The 19,746-nt window shown below is 45.6% G+C and overlaps 1 protein-coding gene and 1 long non-coding RNA gene across 2 annotated transcripts; one reads left to right on the forward strand and one right to left on the reverse strand.

Annotated features, from left to right (window-relative positions):
- Nucleotides 1–1,086: 1,086 nt before the first annotated feature.
- On the reverse strand, nucleotides 1,087–2,776 carry LOC135810911 (uncharacterized). The gene is made up of 2 exons (XR_010552453.1): nucleotides 2,398–2,776; nucleotides 1,087–1,714 (listed from the first exon to the last, which is right to left on the reverse strand). It is a non-coding gene; the product is annotated as an uncharacterized LOC135810911 (long non-coding RNA).
- Nucleotides 2,777–10,260: 7,484 nt separating this feature from the next.
- On the forward strand, nucleotides 10,261–14,280 carry LOC135810621 (uncharacterized protein K02A2.6-like). The gene has a single exon (XM_065324114.1). It carries the CDS (start codon nucleotides 10,261–10,263, stop codon nucleotides 14,278–14,280), a length of 4,020 nt encoding a protein of 1,339 aa, XP_065180186.1.
- The last annotated feature ends 5,466 nt before the right edge of the window (nucleotides 14,281–19,746 follow it).

Raw genomic sequence — 19,746 nt, forward strand, 5'->3', positions numbered from 1 at the left:
GCGCACATACATTTCACATACTTTTTGGCCAATTTTCAATCGAAGAGGAGGTTGTTTTCTATGTTCTCTCAACGTCGTGAGCGATCCCGTCTTCTATACCCTTCCAGGTACCCTGAAGGTCCTCCAGAGGAGAATTTATCTCCAGCAAAGCGTTGTTGATCCGCTAAATTCGTCTCGAGACATATTCACCCAGTGCAGTGCTGACAAATGTAGAATGTTGAATCTGTGATAATTGTCGACGATGGACAGAAAGGTTGATAGCCGCTGTCGCAGGGAAAGTGAAGCCGCTGGAAGTAACAACGGGGAGCTTGTTAGCATCACTTGATCAAAGCAGCTAGACGGAATCGGGGAGTACTGACTATTTGTCTCGCCCTCAGTTTAGTGAATTTTATGATCAGAAAAATTTTCGATCAGGATCCCTTCTACAAGATGTGTAGTACAGGTGATTTCTGAACTTGACGATACGGAGACCGACCAGTAGACCTACCAACAACGTGTACCTGCAGGAAATTCACCCAAGGCTATTGCTAATGCTATCCTCTTCAGTGGCTGTTGTTTTTTTAGTAAAAATATGTTCACTTCTCTCAACATATTCCTGCATGGCAGCAAGAAGGTGCACTATGGAATTCAACGCCACAATCTTCGCCCAGCTGTGGATGAAGCATGGTCAAGTCATGGCAGTACATATACTTGAACCAGATGAGAAATTGAAGTTCATTTGTGATGTGAAGTTTGACAGCCCCAGTGACCGAGTCAAGCGTTGTCTTTTGCCGTGGCACAAATTGTTGAAGAATCCGAGATGTTCTTGGAATTATGCACATGGATACTACCAGAAATAATGGTGGCATGAACCATTGTGGAATGGGACAGCTCACGGAGAATACTGGAAAAGCTCAAGTATCTCTAGGCGATTGTAAATCCTGTTCTGGCTGATAGCTTCGGCCTGCTGCGCCCGTCCACATACAATGATGGGAACATGCATTTCTGTTTTCTACATATTTGCTATCTACTGTACTGTGGTATTACAGTTGCAGGTCCCTTACATAGAAATATGTTCACCCCCCCCCCCACATACCCACATAAATATGAACTAACAATTTCACTGTTGGACTCGCCGGTGGCTAGAGAGCAAAGGATTAATTTATAGCAAAGAAAAGGACCAGGGAACTACAAGTTACGCTATAATGTCCACGAACTATTTCACTGCATTTGAAATAATTTTGTTTGATACCCTGAGAACTCTGAAACTTTGCAGCACTGTGGATTATATGTGGATACAACATTTATGGAAGGAACACATAGTTCAAATAATTATAGCACTGGATTGTTGAGATTGTGAGCACATTCCAATCAGTACTCTACATATTTATAAGCGGTGGCAATCGTTAGGAATAGGTCGTGAGTTGTCAGAGTGCTCTAGTATATGAGAGAATGTTTTGTTTGTCTAATCGACGGCTAGTTTGAAGCCAGAGTTGTTTGAACTTGCTTCAGTCGACTTGATTCTAGACAGTAGTCGAAGGAGTACTATGAAGTATACACCAGGCGTAGTCTGTAAGGTATCTCGTGAGAATTCTGTCGGTACACATCAGGTATCAGCTTGCAAAGATGGCTCCTCTCTGTTTCTTGAAAGCCTGTATAGTTGGACTGTGGCTCCAGCGATTCCCTTCTCAGAGCAGGTACCATACCCAATACGGTCAATGCATATTGGACAAACCTGTGTGCACAACAGAAATAGTGGAGAGAAATCTCTCAGCTCATGAACACATCAGTGAAGTTTGAACTGCCGTTGTTTGTGGCCATCAGTATAAACCTATCGACTATAAGAATAATGTGCAAAAAACCCTCTATAACTACAGCTGGGGCCATGGAATTATAAAGCATCTAACTTAGGGAACTGCCAATTCTGGTCGGAGTTGCGTTCGAGGCCTGCAATTCATGATGGCTATTGTATGTTGCATTGACCAGAGATCATATAAAACTTCCATGCCACATTGAAACACGCACTACTTTCGAGTACTTTGGTATCCCCCAGCAAATGGGCATTCGTTCCCGGGGTGGCAGGCGTCACCATTCGTTATGCCTGGATCAGATTTCATTGACCCCAACTGTCATGAAAAATCATTTTTACTTCGACTGGATTTCAGTACAAGTTAGTTGTAGAACTGCAGAATAAATTTTGTTGTATTTGGGCAACCATTTCTCTACAAACGCTCTATTTGGAAAAGAATTTTTTTAATAAAATACATGTCCAAATTCCACATTTACCCAAATCGGAATACTTGATCACGTATTCAGTCCTACACGGAATGTTTAGAAAACGCCAGGGAATAGGAATTTGCTAACGAGAACTCCAGGCCAGGGTACTAGCATACGAACAAAAACAAGATAAAAACTCACCAGTATACTTGTAGTAATTCATGCCGGTGTAATATTCACGATAAGCAACGAGGCACCCTCCGATTTGGTCAAGCTGCTTTGAAGTCTGGTTGTTCAGGTGATACAAACGGGCTCCCTGTTGTTACTTCCAGCAGCTTCACTCTCCCTGCGACAGCGGCTATCAGCCTCTCTCTCCATCGTCGACAATTATCACAGATTCAACATTCTACATTTATCAGCACTGCACTGGGTGAATATGTCTCGAGACAAATTTAGCGGATCAACAACGCTTTGATGGAGATAAATTCTCCTCTGGAGGACCTTCAGGGTACCTGGAAGGGTATAGAAGACGGGATCGCTCACGGCGTTGGGAGAACATAGCAAACAACCTCTTCTTCGATTGAAAACTGGCCAAAAAGTGTGTGAAATGTATGTGCGCAGATGCATTTCCACTGGCAAGCTAATCCCTCATTACGTCATCAGCGCTCGCTCGGCCGAAATTCAAAAGTCGTCTTCCTGCTTGACTCGATCGCTTCTGGAGACTCGTTCTTGTTCGAGGTGTCTTCTCTTTCACCTACCTTCGTCTTGGCATCGAAAACTCGGCGTCGAAAATGAAGCCGGAGTGCCCCTTTAAGCTCATCTTCATCAAAGATTGACAGAGAGTCGATCTGGACAATTTCTACATGTCCGAGATCAAGCAGAATGAATGAGGTCATAAAACCCCGTTCACCTTTTTGGTAGGCTTTGTAAGCTGATCGGTGACAGTACATCCGATTTTTCAGTGGTAGACAAGTGGAGCCAACGTATACCTGATCGGTGTGTTGGCTCACAAGTTTGTAAATCTTACAAGGGGAAGTCATCTTTGCTGATAGAAAATCTTTGGAATTCTCATCGGTATACTTCTATACAACAGGATTCAAATAACCGTTTATGATGATAATTCGGTGTAGAAAAAAAAGAAAAAGAGGAGAGTTGATCACCTCTTTTCTCTTCTCTTCTACTTTCTTTCTCTCTTCTATTTTTCTGACAAATATTTATCAATATCATCCTGAAGCATCTCTAATAGGTGATTGTTGGTGTAGGAACTACAGAATCCTTCATACTTTGGATTTTCACAAATTTCCAGGAAAATGCTTAGGATGATAATCATTTCTTCATCAAGAGCAGTTTCAAACACATCATTAATGAAATCACTGCTCATTGAATGATAATCATCCATCATGTTTCTTTCAATCATCTCATCCACATCCCTTGGATCACCATCCGGAACCGGGACATCCTCCCAAGGATCACCACAATCAGGAGTATCAGGTTCATAGTCAAAGTCCTCATAGGAGAAATAGTCACTTGGAAAAGACGCAGCCATCGTTGTAGGTAATTGATTTTACAAATTCTATCAAACTTGTTGGATATTACCCTATAGTATGAACAGTTTAGATAACATAATTTGTGATATGGGTGGAAAGAAAGAAAAAAAGATAGATAGACAAACATGAAAATGTATCACATAATCTGCCGTGGGACAGTTGGGTTTGGATATTCTCTCTCCAACATTCCACATTTCCGTGGAAATATTCTGGGGGTGAGTTTGGAACTCACGAAAGATGATCAGGAGCATGACACGATCAACATCCACATATTTACCATAAATCCACAGATTTTTCTATCATTGACAAAAGCAGAGCTTGACAAGATGGATAATGGAAATTTCAGACTTGTTTGTGCTGAAAAGATTGATGAGAGCTTGGAAGATCACTGTGAAAATATGGGATTGTTGAAACATCTTTGTATACATGAGAAATAAAAAAGTAGATAGATAGATAAAGATGAATGTTCATTGCCTATCGTGTAAGAAAAAGCAACAGATGAGGGGGGTACAAGGAGAAGTCACATCAACTGGTCAACCATATGTCAAGGGTAATTGCTCAGTATGTGGTCGATCATGTTCACAATTTATCAAGAAATCGGAAATCAAAGAAGGTGGATTCCTGTCCGGTTTGTTCAAGATGATAGGTTTAGGAGTAAAAAAAAGATAGATATGAAATGGACGAACGATCTGGCTGATGAGTTACACAAACCAAAGCGTGTGAATTTTACAAGGAGACAAGTGACTGTGAGTGAGATTGATGAAATCTGGTCTGCCGATCTCGTGGACATGACAGCTTTTCGTAAATACAATGATGAAATCAAATTTCTGCTTACTGTCATTGATCTGTTCAGCCGATATGCTTGGGTTGTCCCACTCCAATCCAAGAAAGGTGTTGACATCCAATCAGCATTTCGATCCATCGTGAAAACTAGCAGCAGGAAACCACGTAAGCTGTGGGTTGATCAGGGTACCGAGTTCTATAATCGAACGTTCAAACACTGGCTTGATGAGAATCAGATCACGATGTACAGCACTCACAACGAAGGAAAGGCTGTTGTAGTTGAGCGTTTCAACCGAACTCTGAAAACCAGGATGTGGAAATACTTCAGTACTAACTCCACCAGCAGGTACATCGATGTCCTTCCACATTTGGTAGAGAAGTACAACACGACAAAACACAGAGGTGTTCGGATGACACCAACTGAGGCATCACGGGAGAAGAACGCTGATCGAATCCGTGACTCACTGGGTGAGAAATCTCCACTATCCAGGTCCACTAAATTCCAGATAGATGACCACGTCCGACTGGTGAAGCAGAAACGACATTTCGAGAAAGGATACACTCCGAACTGGACCGAGGGTAAAACTGGAGTTTAGGTACTTGTGTATCTACTGAAAAAGGATGAGCTACTTCTGGACAGCCCGGCATCGGCTGGCCTGTCAAACTGCACGGATAAGCCCTGTGACCATTGATTTGACTGTCTCGGCCAGCACTCTATAATAAATTATGGTACGGTATCTGTGCACCGTATGTGCCGGATACGGTGTGGATATGGAGATTACATGTTAGCCATCTGGCTGGTTTTAACGGTCATTGTTTTCGCCAGGTTTGCTTTGAATTTTTGGCATTTTATATGATTTTTTCGGTTAGATAGATTTCGGTAGATCTTCCAGGTTTCGTGATATTTTCGAAACTTTACTTCAAAATTGATGGATTTTTTTCTGTCAAAATTCCCGATATTTTGCTTAGAGAATTACCGGCAAACTTTGCCTACAAGTCATGATCCAGGCTGTTTTCCCTAGGAAAGGTAGCGAGTATTTTGAAGTACACTGTAAACTAAGTACTTGGGCTATTTTGAAGTATTTTCTCTTCTTCTTTCGATTACAATGATTCTTGCTTTTAGTTGCACTAAGTTTTAGATTGCTCAGGAGAACAAGCGAAGAAAAGACTTTGTGACTTGGTTTTACCATTCTTCATCAATCTCAAAGTAACCCCAAATCTATTAAAAGCAAAGATCATGCTCTTCCCGCGACAGCCGGAATTCCCAACTAACTTCCCGCGGCCAATCGCCGGATATTTGACAAAAAGGATATCCATCCATTCCCGTGGGAACTCATGCACCAGCACACCCAAAACAGAACACCTCTTCTACAAAATTTATTTTAACATTTTGGGAAAGCGGAACTGAAAATAGATGTGGTCACTGGTCAAGCGGATGGCACAGGGTATGATTGTCGAATGCAATGCACCATGCATTCGAAGTACCGATCCTGGTGCTCCTTGAACCGCTCACGCCACATAAATTCCACCAAGTATGTGGGAAATAAGGTGTCAGATGTTCCGAACATGCGTTTCAGCTGCCGCTTTGCTCTCATCCACATATTCTCCACGTTGTTGGTATGGACATCGCGGTCATTGGGGTTCACGAAGTTAGCTTCATGAATCACAACATCATGTTGAAAGATGCCCCCATGTATCGTCGAGAGATTGGCATATGCAGCCCATCCATCCGACATGATGCGTGTCCCGGGGAGGAGCCACTGAGCTATTAGGGCAGTCAGTGTTGCTGCCGTGCGATCAGGAACAACTTGCATGATGCAAGTTCCGGTGTCCCTTTCGATTGCACCAAAGACCCAGTGGCCATCTCTCCATTGACCGCGATGGTACTTCCGGTGAAAGTATTTCAACTCATCAATTTCCACCACCCGAGGCTTGCCTTCATCATCGAAGCCTCCGAGATGGTATGGGTTATTGGTGAGGTACTCACCTGCCACGTCTCGAAGAAAATTATACCAATCAAGGAGTGGCTTCTCCGTCACCTTGTAACACCTTGTAATTTCCTTCTGCGGCTCTTGCTTGGCCCAGAAGACGATGATCTTCATCAATAAATCAAGATTCAAATGGCTCCGTTGGAAGAATGAGCCAACACGAACGCTCTTGACGTAGCTGTCACGTTGGCATCGCCAACGATATCCATCAATGCCTCCGTTATACACTGAAAAGGTACAGCGTTGATTGCACGTTGGACACACATGAACGTTAGCAATCAATCCATAACGTGCCACTAGCTCGATTCCACGCCCCTGACAGAACTCGATGATGATGGTGTCAAGGAATACTATCCCCTCGAGCATACCGTTGTAATCCAATACTTCCTCAGGTGGAATAATAAATTTACGGGGAGCGGCCATTTTCAATACTGAAGGGAACGTTGAAGTGTTTCAGTTTTGCGGTTAATCAAGAGAAACGAATGAGAAACAATTGAAACTGCTCAGAGTCAACGCAAGTTGCACAGGCTGTTGGGGCCGACAATCGTTCTTATAAGGAGCTGAAGAACCCCTCGGAATCATGGAATCTCCATATCCGTTACGTACATGTACATGATTGTATACATGTACAAGGTGTTAGATACATATGTAAACCTTGTTCTAGTTTACACATGTTGAATTATTGTTGTATTGTTATTGTTGTTGCTTTGTTTGTTTCACTCTGTTAAACCAACAACATGACTGTACATGTATACGGTATGGATATGGAGATTCCATGAGAAAGGCCAGAGAGTCGTAAAATACCGGGTATTTTACGACTCCCTTAGTCAGGCCGCAGGGTTTTCCTCATACGGTGCATAGTAGGCCTCGCCCAAATATGCTAAAAAAAAGAGCATATTATGCTCGTCGCATATCAGGGAAAACGTCCATAATGTGCCAAAGGCTTAGCAAGATATGCAAAAAGATATGCCAAAATATGCCAAAATATGCTCGACATAAGCAGAAAGTGTAGATCATTTCAGTAAAATTACAACCTTGGAATATTCATTGGCTTCACGGCTATCATGCTTATGGTGCAAATCAAAACACATGCGGAATAGTATGGCTGGGGTGTGTCCCCAGCAACCGTAATGATAGTGTTCATCCATGGGGGAATGTAGCAAACGCCTCAACCATTCCAAATTCATTCATAAAAGGCATTTCTGAACGCATTTTGTCCATAATATGAATGACTTTTCCTCATTTTCTTCAGAATATTTGAATTATATGCTGGCTTCATTCCAATATTCCCTTTGTCGCTCAATATGCCATATATGAACTGTGTCACAAAATATGCGGAAATATGCGCAAGCATATTTGGTCGAGGACTTGTGCATAGCCATACGTCATGTATTCTAGCAATTCAAAAATATCCAGCAAATTTATTTTGGAGGAAAATCTCTGTGCATGTAACCATGCATCGGGTGACCACTTGACCACTTCCGGCGAATATATATTATATAAATTGCAATACACACTAGTCAGAACAACAGATGGCTTGATCAGTCACTGGCATGAAACTTTAAGTTGTGACTGACCACCCATCTTTTCACATTCAAATTCAAATTTGGAAATAAATCCGAAAAAACATATAAAATGCCAAAATTCAGAGTAAACCAGGCGAAAATAACGGCCGTTAAATCCAGCCAGATGGCTCCGGCGTACATGTATGGAATCTCCATATCCACACCGTATCCGGCACATACGGTGCACAGATACCGTACCACATAGAGTGCTGGTCGAGACAGTCAAATCAATGGTCACAGGGCTTATCCGTGCAGTTTGACAGGCCAGCCGATGCCCGGCTGTCCAGAAGTAGCTCATCCTTTTTCAGTAGATACACAAGTACCCAAACTCCAGTTTTACCCCAGGGAGGTTTTCCGGATCACCAATATTCTCCCGACCAGACCGACTACGTACTCTGTCAAGGACCTCGATGGTGAACCCATTGACGAGTCGTTCTATGAACAAGAGCTCCAGAAAACTACTCAAGAAATCTACAGGATCGAGAAAGTGCTCCGAAAGGACAACAAGAAGAAACAAGCCCTTGTGAGGTGGAAAGGGTACTCGGCAAGATTCGACAGCTGGGTGCCGTTTGATCAACTCAGCTGGTTGTGAAAAAGCTCCGACTCCGAAACTGAAAAAATATGTGAGCTCTGAAAAAGCTCCGACTCGGACTGGATCCCGTTTGATCAACTCAGCTGGTTGTGATCACGGATCACAGTAGCAGATTTGTTTGTAGAAAAAAAATCACGGGGTAGACTTACTAACTGTCAACAACTCCGGATCCGGACTCTTGTCAGTACTAATAGACATAAACAACTCCATATGTGTTTGACCCCGATAGCCTGGTTGGTAAATCTACTACACACAGGATAAGAAATCGAGAGTCACGGGTTCGAATCCCGGAAACTGAGACCACATGCCACAATGCGCATGTCTGAATCCTGTTTCACGAAACTGAGACCACATGTCACAATGCGCATGTCTGAATCCTGTTTCACAACAAGAAACTGAGACCACATGCCACAATGCGCATGTCTGAATCCTGTTTCACGAAACTGAGACCACATGCCACAATGCGTATGTCTGAATCCTGTTTCTGAGAACACATGAACACATGCCAATGATCTGATCAGAGCGTGTCTTGTGAAAAAAAGAGAGAAGAGATAAAAAGAAGAGAAGAGAAAAAAGAAGAAAAAAAAAGAAAAAACCCAAAACCGAGACTCGAACCCACGATCTTGTACTCGAATCCACGGTCAGATCTATCCTCTATTAAGTATTAGAGGGTAGTGATTATACAGTAATATCACTGATTGAAAACTCAAGACTGAGAAACAACTCCGGTGGATTCATAAAAAATTAGACCAAAGAAAGAATCGGGAACTTCTCAAGCAACAGATTCGGAAGAATCGGAAGAATCGAAAGAGGAAACCGATTGTCACACCACCGTTCACAATCTCAAAGTCAGTACCCAAAGGGATTCTGAAATCGTTCATCTATGAACCGAAAGAGAATCATCCAGATCTGTATATATTCTTTGACAGTATCAACATCCCACTGAGAACATTGATACAGAAAGAACTGGAAAATCTCAAAGGTGTGAAAGTCAGTCTGACACTAAAAGTAGAAATGGAGAAAGGAGATGACATAACAACCACAGACACACCATACTTCAGGAGTGGACCAATGACAGTCACAGCATCTCATGAGATTGATGATGGTATTCGAACGACACACACACAAATTCATAGAAATATCGATAAGTGGATACAGAATGGATCAAACTGGCACATCAATCATATCTTCGGATTTTACGTTGATGTAGCAGCATATCAGCCAATGAGAGGTAAATCCTACATTGATTTACCGAACGACCTCAAGAAAAAGAAGGCAATCATCAATGTCAAGAATAAAGATGATAAATGTCTGATGTGGGCACTGCTCTCAGCTCTGTATCTGTTGTATTATGATGTAATGCATTACGTAGCCATGCAAGAGCATGCGCGAGATACGCATCTCGCAGCTGCCTACTTTCATGCAGCATCCTTTAGATGTCGTGTTCTTATGATTTGCCTACAATGGCCAAGTGAGAATATAATCCTATCGTAAACAACTAACTTGTTTACCCCGAAACATGGTGTCAGAAGTAAATTAAATAAACGCCCTAGAATTGTCGCAGTAGCGCCACCGGTGCAAGAGGTAAAATGGCAGAAGCAGCCGGATTTACCCCGCCGTCGATGGATTGGCAAGCCGCAGATTTACCTGATGAATTCGAGCGGTTCCAACAATACTGCCTTCTAGTTTTCCAAGGGCCCTTTTCCGACAAGTCCGAAAAGGAAAAGGTCGCCTATGTCATGCTATGGATCGGGAGAACTGGTGTTGATGCTTTCAATAGTTTCGAGTGGGATAATGCAAGCGACAAATCCAAAGTAGCTGCCGTCTTCAAGAAATTTAATAAGCATTTGCAGCCACGGGTAAATGCACGACTGGCTCGGTTTGAGCTTCAGAAATACCGCCAGCAACCCGACGAGTCTGTAGATGATTTCTTTGCGAGGTGTAAGAAGAAGACGTCCAAGTGCAAATTCAGGGACGCTCAGGAGACTAACGATCGCCTGATAGAACAGCTAATCGTGGGGACGAAGCACTCGAAAGTGCAAGAACGCCTGCTGGAGGGTGGTAGTGATTTGACTCTGGACGAAGCGCTTGACAAGGCCCGTACTTATGAAGCAACACAGCGCCACATGGAGCAGCTGTCCACCGCCACCAGCAGCAGCCGTCTACCTGAAACGGTTCACGCCATTTCCAAATCTGTGGGACACGCAGACTGCGGCAAGTGTGGACGAACCCACCACCCAAGCAAGTGCCCAGCGCACGGCTCCACCTGCAACAAATGCGGGAAGGCGAATCACTGGGCAAACGTATGCCGTTCGCAGGGGAGAGACGAGGCACATGGAAGGGGCCAGCAACGCGGACGCTGGCGCCAGAGGAGCCCCAGCCCGCGGGAGCGCTACCCCCAGAGGAGCCCCAGCCCACGGAGACGCTTCGACGCACTGCATTTCGACGCCGTCATCATCGACAGCGTCGAGCGTCACCAACCGCCACTAGAGCGAGAGGTGTTCGCGACCCTCAATGTCAGCCTGGACAACACCAACAGACCGGCCACCTTGAGAGCCAAGGTGGATACGGGCGCCCAGGGCAATATATTGCCGCTGAGAGTGTTCTGCCAAATGTTTCCCCAGCACGTCGGACCAAACGGATACCCAAAGCCGAAGTCCGTGAAGCCGTCAAGTACCACCCTCACAGCGTACGGCGGATCCAAGATAAAGCAATGCGGAACCCGTCCTATTCCGTGCTCTTACGATGGCAAGAGTCAACTCGCTGACTTCTACATCACGGACTGCCCTGGCACTGCTATCATCGGCCTCCCGACAGCGACAGCCCTGCAGTTAGTCACGCTGAACTGCGCTGTCCAGGAGAAGCCAGCGAGCATCCGAGACAAGGACGACCTGATGAAGCAATACCCGAAGTGCTTCGATGGCATTGGGAAATTCCCAGGCAAGTACCACATCACGGTGGACCCCAACGTCGTCCCGGTTGTACACCCTCCACGCCACCTCCACGCCATCGCACTGAGAGACGAGATCAAGACGGAGCTGGAGGACATGATCCAGAACGGCATCATCACCAAGATCCAGGAAGGCGAACCAACAGCATGGGTGAACAGCCTCGTGTTCCGCCTCAAAGACAATGGCAAGCTACGCCTGTGCCTAGACCCCAAGGACCTCAATCACGCCATCCTGCGAGAGCACCACGTGGTCTCCACCATTGAGGAGATCACCCCGAAGTTGAGAGGTGCCAAAGTGTTCTCGATCGTCGACGTCAAATGTGGGTACTGGAATGTGGAGCTCGACGACGAATCCAGTTACCTCACCACCTTCAACACACCATTCGGGCGCTACAGATTCCTTCGCATGCCATTCGGCCTCAAGATGTCGCAAGATGTCTTCCAAGCAAGGATCGACCAGACGTTCGAAGGGTGCTCAGGCGTCACCGGCATCGCAGACGACATCGTCACATACGGGACGTCAGACGAGGACCATGATCTCAACATGCACCAGATGATGGTTCGCTGCGAACAATCTGGTCTCAAGTTGAACCCAGACAAATGCCGCATCAAAGAGGACAAGATCAAGTTCTTCGGCATCATCTGCAGCGCTGACGGAATACAGCCCGACCCGAAGAAGGTCTCAGCGCTGAAGCAGATGGAGCACCCCGAGAACGAGGACGAGCTCCAGACGTTCCTCGGGCTAGTCACGTACATGAACCCGTTCATACCGAATGCCAGCACACTGACCGCGCACCTGCGTGAGCTGACCAAGCCAGATACACCATTCGCCTGGACAGACAGCCACCAGCGCACCTTCGACAAGGTCAAGGCCGCCATTTCGACAGAAGTAACGCTCAGTTACTTTGACCCAGGCAAGGCAACGACACTACAAGTAGACGCTTCCATGAAAGGTCTCGGCGCCACTCTGCTGCAGGACGACAAGCCTGTTGCATTCGCCAGCAAGAAGCTTACCGAGACGGAGTCTCGCTACGCCAATATTGAGCGTGAGCTCTTAGCTGTCGTATACGGGTGTGAAAGATTCCACACCTACCTATTCGGTCAGTCATTCACAGTAGAATCCGACCACAAGCCGCTGGAGTCAATCAAGCTCAAGCACCTCCGCGCAGCCCCGCCGCGTCTACAGCGCATGCTGCTGAAGCTGCAGCCGTACGACATGACCATCAAGTACCGCCCCGGAAAGGACATTCCGATCGCAGACGCGCTATCCCGACTGTCGCCAGAGGAAACAGAGCCAATTGAGGACCTCGACGTCAGTGTACACGCCGTGTTCCCGCAATTCAGCGATGCAGCGATGACGAGGATCCGCGAGGAGTCGGCTAAAGACGCCGAGATGTCAGCACTGAAGGAGATGATCTTCAGTGGCTGGCCATCAGAGAGGAGCGCGGTGCCGGCAATTCTGCTCCCGTACTGGAATTTCCGCGACGAGATGAGCACCGAGGACGGTCTCATCCTGAAGAGCAGTCGCGTCCTGATTCCCCCGCCAATGCGGGGGGAAATCCTCAGCAAGCTGCACGCCAGCCACCAAGGCATAGAGAAGACCAAGCTGCGAGCCAGAACGTCCGTCTTCTGGAAGGACATCAACAAGGATATCGAAGCAACTGTCTCATCTTGCACGACGTGCCAGCGCCACCAGAGCAGTCAAGCCAAGGAACCACTGATGCAGCCCGATATTCCGCCAAGGGCATGGCACACCTTAGGCACGGACCTGTTCTACCTCGGCGGGTCAGAATACCTCATTGCCGCCGACTACTACTCCAAGTACTTTATCACCCAGAAGCTGCCTGCCGGACAAGCGACCAGCAGGGCCATCATCCAGCACCTCAAGGAGATTTTCGGTGAGCACGGCATCCCAGCCGTGCTGAAGTCGGACAACGGGCCGCAATACAGCAGCCATCTGTTCGCGGAGTTTGCTGCCGAATATGGATTCCGCCACAGTACGTCGTCGCCACATCACCCGCAGAGTAACGGGTTTATCGAATCGCAAGTCAAGATCGCTAAGAGAGCTCTCGAGAAGGCAAGGGAGAGCGGGACCGACCCGCACTTAGCACTGCTGTGCATTCGCGCCACCCCAGTGTGCCAGGGCTTACCGTCGCCGGCCGAGATGCTGTTCGGTCGTCAGGTACAGGACAACCTGCCTCGCAAACACCAGCGCGACACTCGGGACGAGGCCATCCGACAGAAGCTCGAGGAACGGCAGGACCAGCAGAAAGTACACCATGACCAGCGAGCGCAGTCTCTCCGCCCCCTAGTTCCTGGTCAGCACGTCGGCATCCGCAGCCCGACCACGCACCTGTGGGAACCTGGTATCGTAACCCAGTCTGTCAACGGGCCACGGTCATACATGGTGCAGCCTGACCATGGGACAGAAGTGCGGCGCAACCGTACCCACCTCAGAGAGAGGCGGGTCCACTTCCCGCCGGATGCCAGTCTCGCAGGCCCTCAGCCGCCGAGTGACGTGCCGTCGCCGTGGAGCGACGTTAGCCAGTCTCAGCCGCCGTCACCGTGTGACGTCAGCCAGCCTGCTGAACCTGCCACCCAGCTGTATCGAACACGGTCTGGCCGCGCAGTCGCACCCAGGTCAATCCTGGATGTGTAGGGCCAGAGAGGCCTCATGGACCTGTTCGCTTATGTCACAGTAGCTGAGGTGCCATTGTTATATTGTACATAGAGCTATTGTTGGATACTATGTCTCTGTATTGTTAGCACGCCGTCGTGTGCCATTCATGATTGTTACCTTGTACATAGAGCTATTGTTGGATGTTATGTTCTATATTGTGAACACGCCGTCATATACGTACGGTATGTTATGTAGGTTGTTAAACTCCTTTATGACGAAGGGGATGTTGTATTATGATGTAATGCATTACGTAGCCATGCAAGAGCATGCGCGAGATACGCATCTCGCAGCTGCCTACTTTCATGCAGCATCCTTTAGATGTCGTGGTTCTTATGATTTGCCTACAATGGCCAAGTGAGAATATAATCCTATCGTAAACAACTAACTTGTTTACCCCGAAACAGTATCCAGCAAAGAAAAATAGTGACAGGGTAACTCAGTATACAGACTATAGCAACAAACTTGATCTGTTCGGAATCGATTTTCCAACACCACTGAGTCAAATTTCCAAAGTCGAGAAGCAAAACAGCCTAGCTATCAATGTCTTTGGGTATGAGGATAACGTGATCTATCCACTACTGCTGACAAAGAAAGGAGGTGAGAAAGTGATCAATCTTCTACTATACCAAAAAGAAGATCAGAATCACTACTGTTGGATCAAAGATTTCAGCAGATTGTGCTACGATCAGTCAAACCATAAAGCCAGGAAATTCTTCTGTACAAGATATCTCCAACCACACAACACAGAGAAATCCCTGAGCAACCATCAGGAGTATTGTGATAATGTCACTGGATTATCAGCACATATGGTACTACCAGAAACGGACGAAGATGGAAATCTACTAACACTGAAGTTCATTAATCATCACAAAATGCTACAATGCACCTATATTATCTATGCTGACACTGAAGCACTGATCAAGAAAATTGATGGAGTGAAAAGCCAACAAACCAGCCGGGATTCACAGCATGTTCCTTGTGGTTTTGGTTATGTCGTGGTGCGTTCTGACGGAGTGATGACAAGTCAGTGTTTCTACCGGGGCGCTGATGCCATGGATGTATTCTTTGATAAACTCAAAGTTGAGGAGAAGAAAATCCAATCAGCACTCAATAATCCAGCACCGATGGATCTCTCTAAGGATCAAGAAAAATTGTTCAGAGAGACAGAAGACTGTTGGATTTGTAAAAAGAAACTTGGTGAGGACAGAGTCCGTGATCACGACCACATCACTGGTGATTTCCGCGGTGCCGCACACAATGATTGTAACATCAAACTCAGAATTTATCCATACAAGCAGCACATCCCTGTGGTTTTTCACAACCTGAAAGGCTATGACAGTCATCATCTCATCAGAGCAATCGGCAAGACAGATGTTGAGACCGTCACATACACGGATAAGGATGGTGTGTGTAAGAGTAAAACTGTGGGTGAGATATCAGTCATTCCCAACAACATGGAGAAATTCATCTCATTCACATGGAGACAGTTCCGGTTCATCGACAGCTGCCAGTTTCTCAATGCGTCACTCGATAGACTTGTGAAAACGACACCAGATGAGTCATTCACTCACACCAAGACGTTGTCAAACCATCAGCTGTTGATGAGGAAAGGGGTATACCCCTATGAGTACATGAACAGCTTCTCCAGGTTCGATGAGACTCAGTTACCAGCACAGAGTAAGTTCTATTCTTCACTGTCTGATGAGGGGGTGAGTGTTGATGACTACAAACATGCTGAGACAATGTGGATGAAATTCGACTGTCAGACTCTTGGTGATTATCACGACTTGTATCTCAAGACCGACATGTTTCTCTTGGCTGACATCTTTGAGAATTTCAGAGTAGAAGCTGTCAGAACGTATCAGCTGGATCCAGCAAATTACTACACTCTGCCTGGATTTGCCTGGGATGCTCTGGTAATGTACTCAGGTGTATCCTTGGATTTACTAACAGACTATGATCAGCACTTGTTTGTAGAATCAGGAATGAGAGGCGGTGTGTTGATGGTCTCACAACGATATGCTGTGGCTAATAATCACTATCAGGAGAAATTTGATGTTGATCAGCCATCGTCATTTATCCAGTATCTCGATGCCAACAATCTCTATGGTTGGGCAATGTCACAGCATCTCCCAGTGTCTGATTTTCGGTGGGAGAAACCATCAGAGAAACTCCTGAAGAAGATACTGAATACTCAAGAGGATTCCTCATCGGGGTATATCGTCGAGTGTGATCTGGAATATCCACACGAACTTCATGACGAGCACAACGATTATCCAGTTGCTCCGGAACGTCTTTCCGTCAATGAGGACATGCTATCTCCATATCAGCAGGAGCTTGTTGATAGACTCAATTCTTCCGGAGTAGATTCTCTCAAACATGTACCAAACTTGAGGGATAAGACACAGTACGTTCTTCACTATCGAAACTTGAAACTCTACACTCAGCTTGGACTACGTTGTGTCAAAATCCATCGTGCTCTGAAATTTACTCAGAAACCGTGGATGAGAAACTACATCGAGAAGAATACAGATCTCCGGAAGAAGGCAAATGATGATTTCTCCAAAGACTTCTATAAACTGATGAACAATGCGGTGTTTGGGAAAACTATGGAGAACGTTCGGAGGAGAGTCAACATAAAATTGCTGAGAAGTCGTGAGGAGAAAAAAATCAAACAGCTTGTTGCCAAACCAACGTACAACCGCCATGTGATCTTCAACGAAGACCGGGTCGGGGTACAAAGTAACAGGACAAAGGTCGTCCCCAACAAGCCCATATATGTTGGAATGTCGATTTTGGATCTCTCAAAGACACTCATGTATGACTTTTACTACAATCACCTGAAAGCAATGTATGGCTCTGATGTGAGACTCTTGTACACCGATACAGACAGCTTGGTTCTTCATTTCTTTACTGATAATCTGTTTGATGACATGAGTGAGTTTCTTGAGAAGTATGATACAAGCAATTATGATCAATCACATCCGTTATATTCCGAGAAAAACAAGAAAATTGTTGGCCTGTTCAAAGATGAACTCGGTGGGAAACTGATCACTGAGTTTGTGGGACTTCGTTCCAAGATGTACAGTTACTCTGGTGAGGAAAGTGGAAAAAGAGCAAAGGGGGTGAAAACAGCAGTGCTCAAGAAAACTATCACACATGATGATTTCCGAAATTGTCTCTTGGATCAATCCGTGTTCCATCGAGAAATGACAACACTCCGAAGTCATAGACACGTTATTTTCGGAGAAACGGTTAATAAGATAGCCTTATCAAGTTATCACCATTGTACACAAAACGATACATCACAGAAGATGGATGTAGCACGTTAGCGTTCGGACACCATGAAATACCAAGATATCTGACTGAGGAGGGGTTTGATAGCAGCATTTCATTCATGAGTTATGCTCCGGATATGAGGAAGCAGTTCGTCCAGTGATCATGAGAAAGAAAAAAAGGAAAAAAAGGAAGAAGAAAGAAAGACATTTTTTTTACTTTTTCTTACACATTCGATTTTCTATAATTCTCCCATATCGCATCAAGTCTTTGTTGTGATGTTTTACACTTTGGAATGAATGGTTTGATCTTGATCACATCATCTTCATCATCAATGAGTTTCGAAAGTAGGAATGGATAACTCACTTTGACTTTTTTCTCTTTATTTGCTACTACCTTGATACGCTGAATTTCATCAACAAGATTGTTGAATGGAGTTTTGCTAAGATATTTTGGTAAACCAACCTTGTTCAGGGTTATCTCCAAACTTGTTTCGATTCCTGTTCTGGTTTTGGATTTTTCTATTTCTTCGAAGAAAGATGTTGTAACAGTATAGACTTGATTGATTGGAGAATTCGTCGAATGATGTTCAAACCAGAGGTTATAAAGCAAAAGAAAGGTGAGAACCGCAGGAGTGAGAATAGTAGGAACACAAGGTGTTACCATAAGACAAGCAAGAAGTGTCAAGGTAAAACTATTACACTCTCCCGGCCCCATAGGAAGCCCAAGGTTCTATTAGATAACACAATCCAGTTAGGAGATGCAATTGTGGAAAGGGGAATATTAAATAATCACTCATGCACATGCATAACCACATTGAAGTGTAATCCAACTCAACTTCATCACTCTCACAAGGAGATGACGCAAAACTATATCAGTCTATAACATAATTATTAACTATCTCAGTAAGAGATGCATATGGCTCAGCCCAGTTAGATCAAGGCTGCTGTCGTTGTGAGGCTAGATAGTTCTGCAGCGGTTTAATATTCCGACCAGACTCATCACATAGGTTGTCAGCGGGCTCCCACGTAGCTTCGCTGCTGGGGTAACCCTTCCAATGCACCAGGAAGTGTTGCTCACCACTGCGGTGTCGGTGATTCAAAACGGCTTCGACAACATAGCGTGTGTGTCCATCTAGATCTGTGAAGGGCGGAGGCGGGGGTTGGTGTCTTCCAGGAATCGTGTTCTCTTCGTAGCGTTTAAGAGCAGTGACATTAAACACGGGATGGCAGCGAAGTTCACGGGGTAGTTCCAAGCGAAAAGCATTCGCTCCAATCTTAGCCTGGATACGATACGGACCAAACCACTTGGGTTGCAACTTCCGAGAGGGCTGGCCACGAGCTTCCGGGGTCAGTAGAAAGTCTCTGTAGACAAGAATGCTATCACCAACCTTCAAATCACTGGGCGTTCTCGTCTGGTCTGCGTATAGAGCTTGCCTTGCCTGGGCGTCGAGCATAGCATCTCGAGCTATCCTTAGTGCGGCTTCCTGCTCATGAAGCCAATCGACCGAATCACTCCTTTCCCCTCCCGTAAGAATGAATTCAGGCGGGGACTTAGGGTCAAACCCATAGTTCAGATAGAACGGTGTATTAGCTACAGATGACTGTTGTGAACTATTTATTGCAAACTCGCAGAGTGGTAGAAGCGAATCCCAATTGTCCTGTCTCAAGTTCACAAATGCTCTTAGAACATCTCCCACTTGCCGGTTAACTCTCTCTGTCAAACCATCCGTTTGAGGGTGGTTAGCAGTGCTGAATGCCAATTTAGTTCCTAGCTGAGAGAATACTTCTTTGAAAAAAGCTGCAGTGAATCGTGGATCGCGATCGGAAACAATGGTTGAGCTCAGCCCGTGCAGACGAAACACGTTTTGAATGTACAGTTGAGCGCTGCCCTTAGCATCAATCTTCGAGTTTGTTGGAACAAGATGTACGCATTTCGTAAGTCGGTCCACAAAGGTGTAAATTGCGTCGAAGCCACGAGAAGTAAGGGGCAATCCAACAATAAAATCCATTGAGATATCCTGCCAAGGACTATTAGGTATTGGAAGTGACTGGAGAAGCCCTGTTCGTGGCTGACCTCCCTTCGTTCGCTGGCAGAGATCACAGGTTTTGACAAATCTCTTGATATCGAGACCCATTCGGGGCCAGTAGAAAAAACGTGCTAGGCGGA

This window comes from Sycon ciliatum, chromosome 2 (assembly GCF_964019385.1).
Source record: "Sycon ciliatum chromosome 2, ocSycCili1.1, whole genome shotgun sequence".
Classification (NCBI taxonomy): Eukaryota; Metazoa; Porifera; class Calcarea; order Leucosolenida; family Sycettidae; genus Sycon; species Sycon ciliatum.

Bases quoted from the DNA above. Each gene is read 5' to 3' on its own strand.
- LOC135810621 (XM_065324114.1), top strand. From the start codon at position 10,261: ATGGCAGAAGCAGCCGGATTTACCCCGCCGTCGATGGATTGGCAAGCC.